The sequence below is a fragment of the Ammospiza caudacuta genome, chromosome 5 (genome assembly GCF_027887145.1).
Source record: "Ammospiza caudacuta isolate bAmmCau1 chromosome 5, bAmmCau1.pri, whole genome shotgun sequence".
Classification (NCBI taxonomy): domain Eukaryota; kingdom Metazoa; phylum Chordata; class Aves; order Passeriformes; family Passerellidae; genus Ammospiza; species Ammospiza caudacuta.
The window spans coordinates 43,479,273-43,500,514 of NC_080597.1; the positions used below are offsets into that span (position 1 = coordinate 43,479,273).

At 38.1% G+C, this 21,242-nt stretch overlaps 1 protein-coding gene across 1 annotated transcript; it reads right to left on the minus strand.

The window, feature by feature from the left end:
* Positions 1-1,564: 1,564 nt before the first annotated feature.
* Positions 1,565-20,286, minus strand: FRS2 (fibroblast growth factor receptor substrate 2). The gene is made up of 6 exons (XM_058805547.1): positions 20,130-20,286; positions 17,663-17,754; positions 15,663-15,849; positions 12,473-12,631; positions 11,511-11,674; positions 1,565-9,194 (listed from the first exon to the last, which is right to left on the minus strand). The coding sequence occupies exons 2-6, from the start codon at positions 17,726-17,728 to the stop codon at positions 8,244-8,246; spliced, it is 1,527 nt and encodes a 508-aa protein (XP_058661530.1). The 5' UTR covers positions 17,729-17,754; positions 20,130-20,286; the 3' UTR covers positions 1,565-8,243.
* Between the last annotated feature and the right edge of the window lie 956 nt (positions 20,287-21,242).

Here is a 21,242-nt window from a genome sequence, read left to right on the forward strand (position 1 = left end):
CCGTACGCTGGAACGGGCTGCCCGCAGAAAGCGTGCGTGCCCCATCCCTGGCATGGGACCCTGAGCACCCTGGCCGAGAGGAAGGTCCCCGCCCATGGCAGGGGGTTTGGAGCTAGGGGATTGTTCAGGACCCTTCCAACCCAAAGCCATTCTATGATGCTGCGGTTCTGTGATACTCCTGGAGGTCAGTTCTCAGACAGGTCAAAAGCATTTTTAGTTACTGCGTGTGGCCTCCAGCGCGCTTGCCAGCCCATCCCCGATGGCGGCTGTTAGGCCTCGGCTCCAGTTACAAGTCATGAACAGGAGATGCCCAGCACAATCCCACTCCATACGCTGCAATTCATACAGAAAAATTGGTGACTGTTCCCCTGGCAGCTTTGCCAGTGTGAGACTACACTTAAACTTTGCTTTGTCGCTGCTTTTCCTCTACACAAAGCCTGTTACCAGGTCATACAAGGAAAAAAACCCAAACCCAACCTGTATTATTTTGTATGACTCATCTTCAAGAACTGATTCCAGCTCGTATCTCTCTTCTTGCTGCTAGGTACTAAACTCTTGGGATACATGGAACGATGTTTATTCTAGATTCAAACTGGACAGAGACAGAATCCATCCCAATGGAGACAGCAAAAAAAGAACATGACTAAAACTCTGCCAACTCTCACCTGTATTGCTAATTTTGTCAATACCTGGTTAGTATTAGTTCTTGAGTATGTTAGGCCTTTCGTCCTGTTTTCTTCACAGAGTTAGATACACTTCCCTCCACAACCCTGTTCTAAAACTAGACTACTAATTTAATTTAAATACCTAGTTTTCATCATAGTTACACCAAAAACTATTTAAGTTTTGGCTAGGGCAAATAATACAACTAAAACAATGGAAACAGCTTCTCTCGGAATCACAGCTTTCATAAAGATGTGCACTGAAGTAATAATTCATGTTAATTCACATTTGCTGCTACTGTGGTGAGTTGGGAGAAAAAATATTATAAAATGCTTCAGACTTATCCAAGTTATGGCCTTTGAAAGATCCAATGCTCACAGAAAAACTACAGCAAATCAGTGAATTGGGTTTAAGGGGCTTTCGACCATTGCTAAGCTATGCTTTACAAAGCGTAAAGGCAGTGACACCAGACAAGGAAGAACACAGCAGCAGTGCTGGTTCTCCTCTCCCAGCTGTGCCGTGCCCTCACCCCTCTTGTGCTAAGGGCAATTTTCCAAGTTGCACCGTATGTGAAGAAAAAAATGCTTCATTTAAAAAAAAAAATCACAATCTGCACGCATGACAAAGGTGTGACAGAAAACCAGCAGAAATGAAACAAAGTCTTGGAGATGAATTTACAGACTTCAGAGCACCATGATCTGTTTTTGGGTTTTTTTTACTACTGAGTAATGAGTGGAATAGGGAGGCAGGGAGGAGGGCAGAGAGAGGTATATGAAGCAACGATTTAAAGAAAAGCAAAAAAGATTATACAAACAAAACAATACAGTGACACTAACACTGCAAACTACTGAAGTAACCCACAGACAACTTTTAATGTAAAATCAATAGTTTATTGCCATGCTACAATTTTTTTTTCCAAATGAAGTTGGCACTGGTAAGGGGAAAAATGTACATAACACATTTTTTTTAAAAATGCACATTTGGTAAGCTTTCTCTATAACAACAGTTTAAAAGAAGTGAAATTATTATTTTTTTTAAGATTAATGTGGAATGGCATAAAAATACACTCTTTCTGCATAGTATAAGAAATACGGAATGTCTGTAAAAACAAATTCACTGAACAGGGAAAATTACTTGAAATTTTATAAACAATTTGGCAATGGTACTCCCACTGTTTGACTTTTTTATATAAAAGAAATAAAAATCTAGAAAGCTACCTTTATACAAAGTTGCTATATTTATGCCTTTAAGTAGGAAAAAACATTTTATAATGCAAATTAGGACATACAATAATCTTACAATATGATACAATGTAATGACAAGAAAGGAACATACAACATAAGATTTTGGCCTTTGTAGAAATGTCTATTTCTGCATTTAATAAATGCATTTGTGGCACACTGGTGACTACTGTATCACTCCTACCAGTCAGCTTGGACGCTAGTGCGGTGCGTTTGGCCGGGACACAGACGCTTGCAGGAGACCAAAGGTGATGCTGCAGGGAAGCCAGACGTGAGAAAGGCAACGTGCCTGCTGGTCCAGCCATCTGGACTGTGGGACACCATACAACACTCTTTCCTCTCATACCAGAGCATTTCTTATACATTCAGGTCTTACGTACCAAAGTCTTACAAGTGAGAACATCCGTGTTTGCGATTTGGCAAAATTTCAAAATACAAAGTTAGTACCAAATATATAATATATTATATATAAAATGTGGGTGTATGATATACACACATATTCCAATGCAAAAAAAACCCCTGCATTATTATGGAGTTAAATTCGCTGACATCCATTCCTAAATAACATTACCATTAAAAAACAGGTGTAATCCTCATCTTTCACACGTTTTAGAATCACTTCCTCTTTCATACACAACAGTTAAAGCAATATATATGCAATGATGACTAAGAAATCAAAATTCCCATAATTATCTGAACTCTGACCACAACAAATAGGATTTGGTTTTCAGTACATGTAATTAAATATATTTATACTTTTACATCCTTTTAGACCATTCCTGAAGAACTTGACCAAGCAGGTCCTCAGGTATAACAGAGCTGTTACAGCAGCAGTACTTGATCTTGCAGGAGCACATCCAGTGGCCCTTGAAGTCAACAGGAATCATTTCTTTGTCTTCAAAGGACACTGCATGCAGACCGAACAAGCTCTGGAAGGGTCACCCCACTAACAAGGAAGATTTTCTGATGACATCAAAGCTCCTTGTCAGACTTCCTTTCCAAGTGCCAAGGAGCAAGAGCGGAGCAAAGGATGCTCTGGGCTCCCTGGGTCACTTGGCAGGCAGTGCTGGGGACAGCCATGCACTGCACAGCCCCAGGGACTGGCAGGGGGAGCTTCACCGCACCTTTCACACTAAGGCTTCTCACGGAAAGCAGGGAGCTGCTTCCCACGCTCCTCACTTGGCAATTCGGTCACTACAGGTCTCAGACAGGAGATCTGGCTGGGACCCCAAGGCATTTAGTACTTTGTAGACACAGAGGAAGATGGTCCCTGTTCTGAAGGGCTTGAGCCTATTTTTTATTGATAATTTTTACATAATCTCCTTTCTATATACACATATTTGCTACATAAAATAGAATTACACACCAAAGTAATGGATATAGCGGAAAACATTGTCACAATATATGTGTATTACCACACTAAATAATTACTAAAACTGCAAGAAAAATTTTAAAAATGCCCTTCATAATGTATAAAAATATAGAAATGTCCAACACTTGTTTCATCGACCTTATTTCTCATATTCTATTTCTACCTGTACACCTACATACTTCCAAACAAAATACTGCGTTAATCTGGAGTAAACACCGTGTTAGGAAAATATCCTCATAAGACATCTGACAGACTTACTCACATACCTTACAGCACAGCACAAGAAATAATGTATACATGGTCAGAGTTGCAGATGCTAAGTTGCTCTTTTTTTTTCTTCTGATTCACTCATCTTGTCCAAAAGAGGAAGTAATTCCTAAAGATTGTGAAAGAACCTCAACATGACTTCCTTTTTCATAATCTTCTGTAAGAAGGACATCAGCAAACCTGACTCCAACTTAACGCAGTTTTTTGTGGTGGAATTTCTTCCGGATTTTTTTATTCCTGGAGTGTATATGAATTAAAAATAAAGATATAATAAATGAACTTAAGTTTATATTAAGTAAATACTGTCAAATATAAATGCCTGAATTGCTACCTCAAGGAAGAGATGGGAAAGATCATATCATTAAATTCCAAAAACACCTAACTCTATCTATCACAATGAAGGACCAGACTCCTCTAGGGAAATAGGAGAATTTCAGATTTAAGTCCACTACTAGTTTCTACTCCATTAGTTTCATCTTATTTGCAGCCATTAAATAAATTAGTACAGTGCAGAAATGGAATTTCACCATGGATCTCACCTTACATGAAGCGAGGAATACTGCTTAAAAACAGACGTCCAAATCAGATACATCATTGTATGCTCAAACTACTGACATTTCCACTCTTACTTCACCCACAGTGAATAAGAACAATCTGTTCTCTCTTGAATCTCTCTCATTGAGAAGCGGGTAAATATAAAACAAAAACAAGAACAACCAGATTTTGAGCCAATGCACAGTGTTATAAAACCAGCAAAATCAACTGCTGATCCGTCACTTACAAAAAGCAGCCCTGTTTTGACACTGGTTTGGAATTTGTACACTTTACACATTTCCATGATCCTTTTTACACCCAAGCCCTAGTCAGAGGTGCAAACACACACAAATATCCAGACATCAAGTTGGGGGGAGCGGTGGGGAGAAGGACATTTTATCAATTTATTATATGAAATTTCTACTTCAAGACTTATATTTTCTATAAAAGCTCTGAAGACATTAATAGGAACAGTGCTTCAATGCACATCATCAGATTCAACCCCTGTTAAATGCAGAACATGCTTATTGGGGGGAAACAAAAGATGTTCTAATGAGTGTCATGGTTTTCAGAATGGTCTTTTTCAATATTGTTTTAGGAAGTTAGCAAAAAACACCACAAAAATTAAAACAATTGGTCCTCCTTCTGACATGATTTTGAGGGAAAGTTTATTTTCCTGACATAACAATGGAATAAATTCTCATTCCCTGTATTTCTAGCACAATATTATGTACTTCTGGTCACTTTTCTGTTTTCTTTAACAACTCAGTTTCCTTGTTTAAAAGATACAGTAACATATGTCTTTCTCAAATCATTGTACTAAAGGAATACCTACAGTTAAAGGTTTCCCCTTGTTAAATGTGTTTGAAGGGCAGCAATGGACTGCACATTATGGATGAAAAGTAGAATTGGATGGAAATGCTACCATTTTTACAGGACCTAGTTTATGTAAACTTAACATGCCACATTTACTAAAGAAAATGGTTACATATTTCTAGTTTCTCAGTCTATATACCTGTGGGCCCAAAATAAATATGATCTAAATACCATGGAGAGATTTCAGCTGAAAACTGAATCCTAGATTACAGACACTAAATCTAACATCACAGCCTTTAAAAGAGACTGAATTGAAAAAATATTTACCAAGTCTCAAAGGGTAAAGTGCATTGCAACTGCATCTACTTCAAGGGGCAGAAAATAAGGAATGCTAAAGATGAGTAGTGTGGGTGACAGGGACTACCCAGCATGTTTGGAGTGTACACAAAACAAGAAAGCATTATCCCACCTGTGAAACCTAGCAGGTTAAAAAGTAGTTCTGGAAAATATGTCATCAGACTTCTTAATATAATTAAGGCTACAGACAGTTGAAATTTCAGTTTGTTCTCCATTCTGGGAACCAGAGCTAAGAAAACATTGTGAAACTTGCAACAGTGTAAAAAATTTGCTCAGACCATTCTTTTTAGCTGAGACTACTCAGAATAATGCATAGGACAGTGCACTGGAACTAAGGAGGGATATGGCTGGTTGTTGAAATTTCAGCAGGTCACTTATGATCTACCCAAAGCCTCTGCTTCCCTATTTAGTAGTTAAGAATATTATTACTTCCCTGCCTCACAGGTGTGTTTTAAGGGTCCAGTTAATTAGTCCAAACTATACAGATGAGGACCATATATTGCTAAGCAGCTGGCTAGATCAAACAGGTTTGCCTCAAAACAAATGCAGCTCACAAATTTAGTGAGCTATATGCTAAGAACAATAATCACAGCAATATTATTAACCCAGCAAGTGTTTTGCAATACATGGTAAATTCTCTTTGCTACAGACCAGGAGGTCCATAAGGTGAGGCAATGGCAAAGATGTGAGGGAGCAGTTACAGAATCACAGAATCAGCAGGCTTGGAAAAGACCTCTGAGATCACTGAAGCCAACCTATGACCAAACACCACCTTGTCAACAAGACCACAGCACCAACTGCCATGTCCAGTCTTTCCTTAAACACCTCCAGGGACAGTGACTCCACCACCTCCCAGGGCAGCATATTCCAATGCCTAATAGGCCTTTCTGTGAAGAAGTTCTTGCTAACATCTACCTGGCACAGCTTAAGCCTATGTCCTCTTGTCCTGTTGCTGGCTGACTGGGAGAAGAGACCAATGCCCTACCAGGCTACCACCTTTAAAATGCCTAGCTCCAGGTAGTCTTTACCTTCTTGAGTACCAAGGTCTCCTCACAAGTCAGTGAGTCTATCACAAGAGTATGCAGAAGCTGACCATTAAATAATTAATAAGGTTTTTTATAAAAAAATCTCTTTTAAGTTCCTCACAATGGTCTCAATGACTCTCATCTTTTACTTCAGCAAATTATATTTTTTGTCCATCTGGTATTTCAGTACCATACAGTTTATAAAGAATAATGAAAGACAGAGTGAAAAGGTGGCCTGATGCCACCTATTGGTATGGCAAGAGACATATTTCAGGTGCTGCTACTACTGCTGCCACTACTAAATGAGAGAAGACCAAAGAAAAAGGTTGTAGGAACAGAAATACACACCAATTTAAAAGACAGAAAATAATTGTAGTTCGGTTTTTATAAAACTTCAATTCAAATATGGCGTGGAGACCCTTAATGCTTTTTCAGATCTCCAAATGGCTTTTCTTGCACGTTTTTCCTCACAGTTCAAGGGTTATTTTACATCATACCAGCTCACACAAGTGTCAGTTCCTTTGCAATCACAGGCTCAAGAGCAATCTCTTCTGCTGCTAGTACCAAGGTGCACCTGCAATACTGCCAGAATTCTAAGATTATTCAGACTATTAATAAACAAAACAGAAAAAAAAAAGGGTGCCTCTGGCATATTCAACAAACAACATTCTACCTGGATGTACCTGTAACACTGAGCAGCCATCATTGTAACCAAATTCACCAACTGCAAAAGGAAAACAAGTATGCTCATAGATAATACTACCTTCAGATAATTTACTACGTATCTTTTTAAATTAAAGTACATTATCACCTATGGATGCACATTGCTAGAACGTACAACTTCCTATAAAGAACTATCAAGTCCAGTACCCGGCCTCCCATGTAACCTGTGTTTGATGCTTTAGAGGAAGACAATAACTGCACAATAAACCTTTCCAGTTGTGCAATAATGCATGCTGCTGGAGAGCTGGGATATTTCTGTCAGGCATAAAAAAGTAGAACATTGGACGAAGACAACCATTTGACCTTCAAGAGTCTTGCTTTGTCAAAGGCAGAGAGTAAGACAAACACATAGATGATCGTGGACAATTAAAGCTATGTACAAAATTTTGACTTTTAAAACAAGACATTATGGAACAAATAAAAAGGAAACACACAAATGCAAAGAAAAGAAGGCACACTGAACTAAGAAATGACAAGAGAGCCTTAATTCATACAGCCCACCTGTGAATTCCTTCACAAAAAACCCCAAAACTCTAATGAGATAAAATTTTCAGATTTCAGAGGGAATTTGATATGTCACTTGTAATTCTATTCCAATGGAAGGAGCTTAAGGTTGGTTTTTGATGTGTTTATAGCTCTGATCAACAACCATCAATGGGACCTCTCAAATATCACACAAGTTAAGAAAACTGTCAGGAATTAGAGGCCTTCTTGCCCACAGACAAAAAAGGTGTAGTGTTTATATTCCTTGAGATGAACCAATATATCTTGTGTATGTCAAACTGAGTGAATTAACATATTACACACAATTCATTCTGGAGGAACCACTTCAATGAGGAATGAACATCAGATATGTATATTGAAAGATTAGGTTTACCTGCTAATAATGCACATATCAAGAGGCTTTAAAAAGTGTTATAAATGCCATTAATGAGTATAGGCACCAGACCAGAATATTTATAAATTCAAAACTGGCATGTCACTCAGACTCTAATCAATTAAAGAGGCACTGTGAAAGGTGGTGATGCTGCTATGCAGTAATTACTTCTACTGTAGAATGAAATAGTGTTACTTAAAATGAATACTTGCTCTACATTAATTCCCTTTAGTAAGACAAGTACATGAAGTATGCAGAAAAAGTTCTATTAGTCTATAAAAGGCGTTAGTGTTAAGAAATGCAAAGTACTCGCATCTTCAATTTTATAAACTTCACAAAAGGTGCAAATGATTCAATGCTCCCCAGGCTCACATGGGCAGGTCAGTACTGTTATGTCTAGTTTTCCTAGAAGTACCGTCATCTCGGGGCAGTGCTTTTTGCAAGCTCGACATAGCAGCAGTTCTTTCAATGTCTATTACAGCATACAGCTCTGTGCGCCTGGTTGGAGTCTGCGGAAGTGGAGTGGTGGGGGTTTTTGGAGTCTGAGGGTTGTCAGAGTCACTACCACCTTCCAAGTCAACCTGTATATAGTTGAGCTGCCTGTGTTCTAAACTTGGACGCCTAATGTCAAAGTTAAAGACTGTTGGGGTGCAGTCCCGACGTCGTGTAAATTCTACTTTATGAGCACTTGCTGGTACTGTTACATTCTCTGTATTGACATAGTTATGCATTAGATCTAGGTTATTGTGGTAGCCATTCAGAGACGGGGTCTTTGGTCCTAAACTGTCATCTTCATCTCTGCTCAGTTTCCGGGCTTCCCAAACAGGAGGCAAGGACGGCAAGTTCTCGTAGTTCAGCAGCGCAGTTCTCCTCTGAGCAGAGTTGTTAATGTTCTGGGTGTCTGAGGTACTGGTTGATGTCAAGCGACCTCTCCTGACCCCTGAGGCACTAGGGATTGATAACCTATTTATATTTTCATACACCAATTTATTACCAGATGGCGTCTCTCTACGTTCATCACTGTCGTACCCAGTGTCCCATTCAGTGTTGTTTGTGCTGCTGCCACTGACTTGATCTCTCCCAAGTTGTTCCAGTTTCTCTCTTTCCATTAATTGCCTTTGAACAGGTGTTGGTCCTAAAACAAACTTCACTCCTTCGGGCTCCAGGAGAACCTGAGCATCTCTGTCATCAGTACACATCTGATCTTCTTTCGCTTTAGTTGTTTCAGTGTTTGAAAGCTTTGATTCCAGTGGCACATGCACACTTGATCGATTTTTTCTTTCCTCCTGTACTCCAGTAGTGTTTACGTAAGTGTGCACCTAAAAGGCAAAGAAAAAAGAAGAAATTCAAACACTATTGTGCCTTCCCCTCCGCCTCCAAATTTATTAGCTTCTTAACTCCCCACTCTTCTAATCTAAATACCTGAAAAGAAAAACTTGTGTTGGCAGGTGTTTAAGAGCAAAAGTCACCTCTCCTGCATTTTGCTGAACTGTAGTCAGTTTTAGGTTTTTTCCCTGAAATTTTGTTATTATTTATGTTAATGTTCCTCTACTGAAAAAAAACAGAATTTATATCTTATACTGATAATTATTTTTATTTCATGTTTTATCTCAATTGTGCTCTAGTTCTAGAGTTTGGCTCTAATCAAGGCCACCTTGGCTGCTCCAGCCTAGCTCATAACTATACCTGGGCAGATCACTGAGACGTCTACTTTGTTGTCCCTTACCAGTGAACAGCAATTACTTTAGCTAAGTTTATGTTCATAACTTCCACACTGCAAGGAAATCTACTGTCCATAGAAGGAAAAAAAAACCAAACAAAAAGAAAACCACAGAGAGACCTAAGAAAACCCTCGGTCTCCTGCCTTGTGTACTACTCCAGGAACAAAAAGAGAGGTGGAGGTCTACAGAAAGAACTATCCATTTTTTCTTCAAGAGCCAACAGCCTCCTAAGAACAGGAACTCGTAGAAAAATATACAATTCCATATGAAGTGTGGCACTCAAAACTAAAAAGAAGGAGGAGTTGGCACCGTATGTCACTAAGAAAGGCAGAGATACCCTCCTAGGTTATATCCCTCCAATTTCCACAGTGGATCAATACAAGGCTGAATGGGAAAGATTGGATTCCTTCTCTAAATTTTAATTCTGTCTGGATATCCAAACAGCAAAAGTAGTACTTTACAGCAGCAGTCTTGTAGCTTGCCAACCTCTCTGTCAAGCTCTGCCAGCTGAAGTGTCATTTACCAGATCACCTGACTCCTCCACTGTTTTTTTAAACTCACTGACTATTCACTAACTCCAATGATAACACCTGAGCTCTTCTGTGAGGACTCCTAACAAATCCTTTCCCACAAGACAGTTCACAGCCCTCTGCTCTGGCTACCTTCTCTGGTTTCCAAAACTGTTTCTTGTCACACATAAATCTTCCTAAACCACATGACATTTATAAATTTGACTGTCATTTTCATCAGCAACCTGAATGATGAGAGAAGTTTTCAGTTGCCAGTTTTCAGTCTTTCCACTGAGAGGGATCTCTAGAGCCTAGAGAACCAACCTCATAGAAACCTTATGAAGTTCAGCAACAGCAAATAGAAGATCCAGTGCTTGGTATGAAACAATACCAACAGTACAGGCCAGATACCAACTGATTGAAAACAGCCTTGCAGCAAAACTTCAGGGATCCAGGTGGATGGTAAGCTGAATATGAGTCATCAGTCTGCTCTTGGAGCAATGAAAACCAAACATGCACTGGTTTGTGCTAGCAATAGCACAGCCAGTAAGTTAAGGAGAGTCACTATTACCATCAGTTCAGCTCTCACAAGACTGAACCTGAGCTCCAGAGTAAACAACAGACAGCACCAATCTGAGGCTGGTGCATTGGAGGACCATGACTAGAGCTGGAGCACATGACATACAAGGAGAAGCTGAGGACACCATCTTAGTTCCATTTTAAGAGAATGCAGGGAACCACCTAATAGCTATTTTCAACTACCTAAAAGAGAAAGCAAAAACATAGCCAGACCTTTTTTGGGGATGTTTAGCAAAAGGCCAACATTAGATGTAACAGGCAAAAATCTGATAACATTAGAGAAACATTAGAGAGAAATGATTTCACAACAGCAGTGGTGAAACACTGGAACACATGGCTCAGATTCTGTGGAATCCCCTTGCCCATAGTACTCAAAACATGGCCAGGACAATGGTCTGTGCAGCTTTCTCTAACTTAAAACTTTGATATAGAGACTGGAGGTCCCTTCTAACGCAAATTATTCCATGACTTCTATTTGGCAAATAGAAGACTTACATATAAAGAAGCTTTTTGACCAGGATCTCTCATTATAATGTACAATTACTCATGTTTAAAAATAGTTACTGAAATTTTTGGAAAGAGTATATATAATGCAAATACATACCTTCTCTATCTTTTTTTTTTATAAAATATAAATTCCTCAGCAAGCCATTCTACAAAGTATCATTTTAAAGAGGCAAGGCAAACACTTTTCTGAGGCAGTTAAAATTCTGTAGGAATACTTTACACCTGATACTGAGACGCAAGTGAAAGCCAACAGAACAATCATTAGGAAAATCTGAAGCAATGTAGAAGCTCAGTTGTACAAAGGGAAAAGAACACCCACTTGCTCCTCTGCTACAAGTAAAGGATGTGTTGATTCTTCACCAACAGAGGGGAGGCGTGCGCTGCCGACAGAAGGGTGTCTGCTGGAAGGGTGTGATGAAGCATCTCCAAAAGATGGGTATCTGGGATAGCCGTTGGGTAAACTTTGTGCATTGAATCCAGGAGCTGGTTCAATTAGAAAACAGCCAAAACCACCATATTAAAATAGAACATTTTACTGTATATGAATAAGATACTTTACATCTTAAGTTTAATTTTCAAAAGAGAAAGTAAAATATGTAAAACAAAATTAAGCATTCACAAAGCTCAATTTTGCTTGGAGGAAGGAAATGGAAAACAGAACAGCATCCCAGTATTTACCAGAACACATTTATGAAGCAGCCACTGAAAACTAGGTGTATTACACACCCAGTAAACTCCCTCCAACTTCTCTTTCCCCCACTAACATCTCCCCCTGACAAACAGAACTCCTTTATCTAAGCTTCCATTTCTCTGAAATCATCAATAAACTGGAATTCCTAGTTTCAAATATCAAGCCATCTGCCTGAGATTTCAAAAATACCAGAAAATTTTAGATAAATACTTCACTCATCCTGCTCAGAGCAGAAGAAAGATTCCAAACCAACTGCACATGTGATTTAAACAGTATTTTTTCCCCAATCAAAAATTTGAAATCTTGCCCAGCATTAACATTTCTCTGAAATGCTACAGGTAAAGCCTGTTGACATATCATAAAGCAATTCAATAGGTGTATTCATAAGTGTTCTTATGCAACAATTAAGTTCCCAAAACTTACTTCTTGAAGATAATCCTCAGCAAGTACCTCGAGAGAATGCATTACTACCTCTTAGCTTTAAATTAGCCTTCTTTTTAATTACTTAAAGATTAAATTCAAATCAAATGCTATTTTCAGCTAACTAAATTACATTCAGGTATGTCATCTGACAGTAGAACCATACTTACTGGTAGGTGTTCGAGGGGTTCTTGGTACTTCCAACTCAGTTTGATGATTATTCCTTTCTACTACTGGTTCTTCTACCACATTTATGCTGTTATTCTGCATTATCTCTTGTAACATGTTAAATAACTCTTCTGCCCGGGCGCACTTAAAGGCAAAGATTCCTATAAATACATCCAAAAGAAAAATCAAAACCCTGTAACTCAGAAACAGGCCTTACAATATATATAACTTGCAAGGAATAGAACTGGAATCCTCATAATGAAAACCTGTTAAAGAAGCAAAAGCGTTACAAAATTTTTATTGCACCAAAACACACAAAATTACTGTGACAACCTTTAAAGTGGTTATCTAATAGAAGAATAAGGTTCCCATGCACCAAAAGTTAAATAAGAACAGAAAACCAATTCAGTTAGGAGCAAAAATAAGTTTTGAGTGCTAAATGAGGGGAAAAAACCAAGTTGGTTTTTGTTTTTTTTTTTTTTTTTTAAAGCTAATAAAAAGGATACCTGTTAAATAAATATGCATTTAAATACATTAAATTAAACTACAGAGGTGCTACAAAGTTGTATTTCCTAAATCAGATTTCTATTAAACTACCACAAAAATAAGATACCTGCACAACAGAAAAGGATTTGAACACTGGATATAAATTCAGTTTCTTTAAGAAGACTAAAATGAAAAGCTAGTAAGACAAACTGTGTGAAACAGACAGTAACAAACTAATTGCTTTAGGCTAAAGGATAGACACAGAACACAAAGTTAGCAGCAATACCGTGTATTTTGCGTGTGTATTGTGCCACTTTGCCTTTGAACAGCAGGGAGTGTCCCAACTTACCCTCACCAGCAAAGGCGCAGCTTTGGATTATTCTTCCATTGAAAGCATGAAGTTAAAGTTGACACGCTTGTTAAACGTGGGTGCAGGTGCTCATTTTTTAAATTGAGTATTACAATCTTAAAACACTCTTTACTGAAAAGTACCTACCTATATAGCCACTTCTGCAAGTGCAGTTATGTGAATATGCTGGCAATTACTACCATCATATATTTATTTAGGGATGCAGAGCTGTGACAGATCAGAACCACCAGAAATGCTTCACATGGCAGAAGTTCACACAACCCCAGCTGGAAATACACCAAATGGGCTACGAGGAACAATGCTCAGCAATTAATATGCAGCTGCTGCACTGAATAAGCTTCATGTTTGCAACACTGCAGCTATAGAACTTCTACTACGCTATGTCCTGACCCCTAATCCAGCCATGTACAATAGACCATGTGTAATATTTTGTATATTTCTGAACATTCACACTGGATATTTAAATCTTAATGAACAAAACCCAGAATTTTCTAAAACTCTAGGTTCACAAACTTTAAAAAGATTCTGAGAAATTCAGCTGCCTTTAAATACATTCATATTAAATGCAATGTGAACTGTCACACAACATGGTGACATACCAACTTCTCCAGCTTTTAAATTCCTGAATTATCTGTTAGATGTGGTGCAAAGACGTGTCTGCAAGGTTTTTAATACCTAGCACAAACTCAATGTTTCACCATCATTGCTGCTCACAGCTTAACAACAGAAATAACTTGATATTAAAGGAAGAACAGAAACAAGAATACTGACTAATGTAAGAAGTTGCTGGACAGTATTCAGGGAATTCTCAAATGAAAAACTTGGTCATCCCATGAAGTGAAGATGAAGTTTCACAACTGTGCCCACAAAACCCACTGTAGGTCTCAGGAACAATGTTCCATTGCAAAAGGGCAGCAGAGAACATTTTCTGCCAGATTTCTTTTTTCCCAATATTCACAGGATTTTAGTATTACATAAGGAAGGCAAGAAACAAAAGAGGGAGAAAAGGGTTGCTGCTTACACAGCCTGCTTAATCTCGTTATTAAAAAAAGAGGAAAAAATTATAAGGAAAGTGGAGAAGTCAATTAGACTTGGTGTAAGATTTTGCAGACTTGCTAATAGACTGTAGAGAACAACCTTCAAATTAGTATTTCAATTAAGTATTTTTAGTATGTGTTTTTAATGTTCAGAAGAAACAGTAAATTCAACTGCAAAACACATTAAATTTATTATCTTCAAAACAAAGTTTATTACTTTAAGAATTATGAAAATTTAGTTTAGTATGGAGTATATTTCAATGTTTGAAAATATCTCCATTTCTCATTAGGAGATGAACTGAGAGTACCTTTTAAACTCCCATTTAAAAAAAAAAACTTTTCTTCCTTTACCTTTGCTTGGACAATGAATATTGACTAGGTTTATATGTGACCCAATTCTTTAATCTTACTGACCTTTTAACAGTAAAATTAAAAAACAAAACCTGTGATTTCTTAATATTTAAAATTATTGATAAGAACACTGGTAAATGCCAAAAATCCAGAAGAACATTGGAACTTAACTTCACAACATATGAATGCATAAGAATTCCAAGCACACACAGCTACTTCACAGTAGGAAGATGCAAAACAAGGCTGAGAGCTCAACAGAAACAACTCAGTCCCTCAGGGACTGCTGCAGGGAAGACAGAAACACCTAAATATTCTCAGAGGGAGCCAACCTTGGCCAAGGCAGGCATGGTCTGGCTACTGGAAAGGTAACCATCTTTTTCTGACGAAAGCCACTCAAAAAATAATTGAGCATAGCTGAAGTATACACACCTCATACAAAACCATCAAAATTTGAGAATTATGTCATTGATATTAATGAAAGTGGTATTTGCTTTAGGAAGAGGACGAAATACCAGTGCATTACTGAAGACAATAATAAGCTGGGGCCATCCTGTTCATATCAATGCTCCAGGCTCTTAAAACCTTAAAAATAGAGAATTTGTTGAATTCTGAGGGCATTCCTTCAGAGTTTCAGATTCTACTGCCTCTCCTGGAGGTCAAGTCAACCTCTGAGGCAGGAGAATTTCCCTGTCAAAACCACCTCCTAAGTTGACCAAAAGAATACTCACATAGAACCTTGAAGTCCTCCAGACCTACAAATGCCAAAAACCACACGCAACTCAAATCCTCATTTTACCAGAAGACCATTCCTCATAAGGTAATTTTTGTTCCATAAACCACATTCACATACAGAACTATAGCCTTTATAACTCTTGCCAAAGGACTGGCAAATATCTTCCAACATCAAATAAACTTGCAAGAAGCTTTATATACAAAATTTCCACATACCTTGTCCAGTTTGACACCTTCGACCACTTTCAAAAGAGAAAAGATTTGAGTCATAGCCATAGCGACGGAGACAGAGGTAGTGCCATTTGACAGAGTCCCTTTTGCGGGTGTACAAAACTAGTTCTGTATCTGTAAGTTCCATTATGCCAGAACCCAGTTCATTACCATCATCATCCACATTAATAACCTATAAAAAAGAAGTTAAAAAGCATTAGGTAATTACTCTTTTGAGAAACAACACCATTTTTAATACTCTTAATGCCTGGCTGGTAGACTTCATCTGTGCTATTGTATTAGTTACAATCCTTGAAGTGAATGTTTAAAAAAAACCAAAAAAACAACTTCATAAACTAGTTTCTGTGCTATCCTAACCCAGAATTTAGAAAATTAAAATAATACTTATTTAAAAACAATACAAATGAGGCTGCCTAACATTACTGTAAAATCTGATGAGAAATTTAAAGTAGAAGAGATTTGTAAGTTAAATTTTTTTTAAACTGGCTTTATGTACATATTCTAGTATTCCCACATGGATAAGGCATACCTCAGATAATGGAATCTTTCAGAGCCCCATTTCTGAAAAAAAATATTTGCTTTGTCATATAACTCTGCTTACAGTTGGGAAAAGGAATGAGAAAGGGTAAGTGGCTCCAAGATAAAGCTTCCTTCACATACATGTATAGCCTTGCACTGCGCTGAATCAGCCAACAGTTTTAGACATTTTGTTGCCTTTTTAAAGTCAACAAATAATTCAAATACCTTATAGTTATCTTGTGTGAAAAAATGTATATAAAGCTAAACTCCTGCTCTTTCTGCTTTTAGGCCAGTTTTGAGGTCATCTGCATCCTTTATAGAATTTGGACAATACATATTTCCCCCCTATTTTACCTTACAATGCTGCTTTTAGTAGGATTCTTTCTTAATCAATAAAAAAGTTACTGAAAAAAATCCCTACGGAATTAATGTGACTCCTTAAAAAATACATTTTCAAATTGAAATCTAGTTAGTTGAAAAGAATTAGGAATCATTTCATCTGCCTGTGAGGCTTATGCCCATTTTCCTCATTTTGCAGATTACATTCCTTCATCTCTCCCTCCCCTACCCCCCCGCTAAACAAACAATAGAGAAATTCTACAAGGAGAAAAATAGGAACTAGTTACATAAAGTGATGCATAAAGAGCAAGAAAACAGAAATCTATTTTATCCTTCAGCTTTCTTAACTGATAATATTAAATATTTCCAGAAATTCCCATGGCTTTAAAGCTCATTTTATGGTTGCCCTAAGGCAACACATGAATCAGTTTTCACTATGGAAGCATTACATTCCTTTGTCAACTCACAGAGACAGTTTGGAGCACAGAAGCAAATCTGACTTGCGTGACCTATGCAAAGACATGTTGACTTACAGTCACTGACTTCAGCTGCTTCATGCTCAACATGTCAAGCACATGAACAAGTGTTCACAGGCTTATAAATTCCAGAGATTTTTGAGACAAAAGGGCACGTAGAAATAACATTTCTCCACATAAAGGACAAAAGTTTTCAAAATGTATAATCAGTAGCGACCTTCAAGTCAAATCAGTAGTCCTAAAATTTTCTATTGATGATTCCACATTCAGGTTCATAATCACACTTCCCCAAAAGCTACTGATTCCCTTATGCTAAGGACTCCTTTCCTAATGTAACCTTCCATAGGCAACACTCCTTAGCTGGGCTCTACCAACTGAAATGGAGACGGATGAAAATCACACGCTTCTTCTCTTTCCTGAAGATCCAAACTGTCCTAACAAGCCTACCCTGTCTAGGGAATTCCTGTCACTGCTGAGAAGAGAGGGTTTCTCAAAGGCTCAAGAGAAACCTGTAGCCACAGGCACCTGCAACTGCAGTGTTTCAGCTGTTCAGAAATTTGCACTCTATTCTCATTACTTTTTTTTTAATCACAGACGTGGTCTGTAAGAAAACAACAAAGTAGTTCACAGCACATCACACCAGCTGCATACCTTAAACTTGTTTCGGTGGTTATCTGGGACAGTTTCTTTATCTGGACAGCTACAACAGCTACCCATGACTTCTTCAGAAGACCATCTGATCTCTAAAGGGGAAAAAAAAAAACAAGAACAAAATTATCATCTAGTTGAAGTAAAAATGAAGTATCATCAACAAACAAGCCAATGCAAATTACTCTGACAATTCTTCATGATGAATCTTCCAGTCACATTTAATAAAAAAGTCAATGTAGATACTAGAGATATGATAGTTTATTTGGATTTGACAGTAAGGAGTGGCAACACAAAGCTGTTAAAGTCCTACCAGTAACTCACCTTGAGGTTACTACCAGACTCATTTGATTTGTCACCTTAATTCCCATGGCAGCAGCTTGGGGGAAAAACAAAAACCCAACCACTTACTGTGCAAGATTTTAATTTCCTAAACCAGACTCTTACACCAGGCAGCTACCTAGATTCCAGTTCCACCTAAATGAGCACTCCCTGGCTCAGGAGCACAGCACTAGAGACACCCCTAGAAGCCCTGGGCGGTAGCGGGTTACCAAGCACCAGCAAAGCCCATAAGGCTGCCCAGGCTTTGGCAGCCCTGGGGCTCCAGGCCTGCAGGCAGCCCTCTGCTGGCAGCCATGCAGTAAGGCTCTGTGCTTCCAATTCAGAATATTTCCCATATGGCAGTGTATATCAAACTATGTAATCAAAGACACGGGAAGGAAAAAAACCCACATTCAACACAAATATTTTAAAACTCGGGATTTCCTTATTTCTGTTAAGTTCTATTTGGATTAAATTGTGTTACACATTCGTTTTAAAACAGTAAAAGGTGGTAACACTGAACAGCATGGCTAAAGTAATGAAACAAAAAAAAACACCTTGGTATTTTTGGTATTTTCATTTAAAGACTTCTGTGTGTATGACAAAACTTTCACAAAACAGTTTAATAAAATGTTCACGGAACAAAGTCTCGCAACTGGCTGTTTCATCCTCTACCACCATGAAAAAGGGGTTAAGTCTCACATTTCTTAAATACAAGAAAGTCTGACAAAAGAAAACTTAATCCATATACATAATCTTTATATTGGATAAGAATTAAAATTTCCACTACACACATGAAAAATCCTGGAAGAGAACTATATTATGTCAACAAGAGATACAACACTAGAAATCGAGAAGAATGAAGACAGTATGGACTGATAAGTTTTCCTGACTAGAGGGGAAAAAATCCTATGTTATCATCTTAAGAAAATCATGACTTGGTTTCTAGATAGACATTTGTATTAGCATGCAGCAGTAGTATTCATGTAGCTCCTTACTCTGCTAAGGGGTAAGATGCAAAGTATACAATGAAGAGCAGTTAACTTTTCCACTTTTTTTCATCAGAAAAGCCACTCAAAAGAGACTCCTACTCTAGAGACTGTATAAATCAGCCACCAAGAATCCCCTGCAGAGGTAACAATACTGCTCCAATTAATCCAGTGATAAAGAGGCAAAGTACCAGACACCTATTCAAAATCATGATTCTTTAATGTCATTTCTGTCCATAACATGAAAACATGCATTATATTGACAAAGATTTTTTCCCCAACTCAAAATAAAACCAGGCATTGCTCGTTTGCTTCTACTGCTGCAGAGAGAAGCTATGCTACACACAAACTTTTTTTTTTCTTTTTCCATTGTGAAGTTTTGAAAATTTTATAGTGGTAGTAGGAGCAGTAATAGTTGTTCTTTCTCTTCTGTTGAGAAAGGGAGCTACAGGTAGTAACACCTGATCCTGGTTCCTACCCTGGCACCCACCCCTCAGTGCCTCACTACAGCAATGTTCAGATGTCCTTGTCAGCCTCCTGCCACGGTGCTGTTTACCCTGGGAATCCCCTGCTATGAGGAGCAACAGGTGACAATAGCCTCAGGGCAGATTAACAGAGAATACTCTGCTCCATACAGTGTAGTGGCATATGCCTCAAGCAGCCTTAGTAAATATGTATGCACTTAATAAAGCCCAGACTTAGACCTCCTCAAATGTTTTTTGTAGTGAAAACAGAACTACATAGCTGCATGCTGTTAGTATCAGACTTTCTATGCATTCAGCATGAAATAACTGACCAAGTCTGTTGAATACAGGTGCTGCTGCTTTAAAAAAAACTTAAAAAAAAAAAAAAAAAAACAGAACTTAAAATGCAAAGCACTTTGGAGAAAAAAAAAATCACTAGAGTTGCAAGAAGAAAGCTGTAGTATATTATGTATATCAAGATTTTTGAAGCACAGCCTCTGTACCTCAGGAACAACAAAGAAAGGGTATATAATCAATAATCATACTACAAGCTTGTTATTTTGTCTCAAGTATGCTCTAATATTAATATTTCAGAAAACCAAGAACTGAAATGCTGCTTCAAAGGAGAGATGTGAACAAAGGCTATGAGGAAGAAATTAAACAGCTAGGGAACTGGCAGAATTAAAAATCACTCACCTAGATTTGGCCATTAATATTCCCAGCCTCTGCTGCAGCATCAGGGCTTCTGTCATACTCAAAGTGTCATGCTGTCTTGTCACAGAACTAATCATTGGACCTAGAACTAGAAGGGTAAATAAAAATAACATTTTTTCTCTTGTTTTTGAGATGACAGTTAGTAAACTAAGAAAAAGACATGCTTTTGTTTATAATTATTTTGCAAGTATTATGTCAAGCAAGGTCTTCACGATGTTTTAGATAAGACTGAGCTCAGAGTTGCCCTGACATTTCAATGCTATGGAAGAAATTAATCCGGCACTCCTTTCTGCAATGCAGCCTGTCACACTGGGGACTCCATTCATTCTCCACTCACTGCACAGCCAGTTCAGTGTGGAAATGACAGATGTGAAGCTCCCGTTATCCTCAGTGCATACCAACCCAACCCAACCCACAGCAGACAAACAGAAGAACATGTACTCACTCTATTTAACTCCCTCTTGCTTATCCTGCTGAACATACACAAATGCTGACTTGTATGGCTAACACATCACCCTTTCTCTGCTTCCCTCATGATTCTTGCTCCATGACACTAACCATAAATTGCTTGCTTTTACTTCCCCACCCCCTGGATTATTCTCACACTAGCTATCCACTCACATCTAAGACTTAAAGCTAACTGCTGCTTCCATCATGCTAACAGCTGGCAGTCTCTGTTCTCAGTTTGTAAAATTGCCAAACAAGCACTTGATGTTTCCTTTGATGCTGCTTATTAAACTCAATAAAAGGGCTAATTTCTCACAATAATACTTTATTATTATGTCTATGCAAACTTCTTTGAGACCACTGCAGCTTTGCTTACACATTTTTTACTGCAATTCTTTGTATTCATCAGCTGTCCCCAGTCTTACCCCTGGATTAAAAGCATCTTGGCAAACCAAAGCTCTCTGCGTTTTTGCATAACATCACATGTAATGTAGTCCTAATTTGCTTCCAGGTCCTAGGCATGATTCCATCAGTTGCAGAACCCTCTTACTTGTGAAGGGATTGTGCAAGAGATTACCAGAAATTCAACACTGGCAAATGCAAAAATAACACTCCTAGCAAAGGAGCTCTGTCTGTTAGGAAAGATCA

What these genes read in the sequence shown, in the direction of transcription:
- FRS2 (XM_058805547.1), bottom strand. Translation starts at nt 17,728, where the DNA reads ATGGGTAGCTGTTGTAGCTGTCCAGATAAAGAAACTGTCCCAGATAAC. An exon ending in AAGGTGTCAAACTGGACAAG is followed by an intron (nt 12,632 to 15,662) that starts GTATGTGGAAAT and finishes ATGTATTTATAG; the next exon opens with GAATCTTTGCCTTTAAGTGC. An exon ending in TACTTGTAGCAGAGGAGCAA is followed by an intron (nt 9,195 to 11,510) that starts GTGGGTGTTCTT and finishes TTTGCCTTTTAG; the next exon opens with GTGCACACTTACGTAAACAC.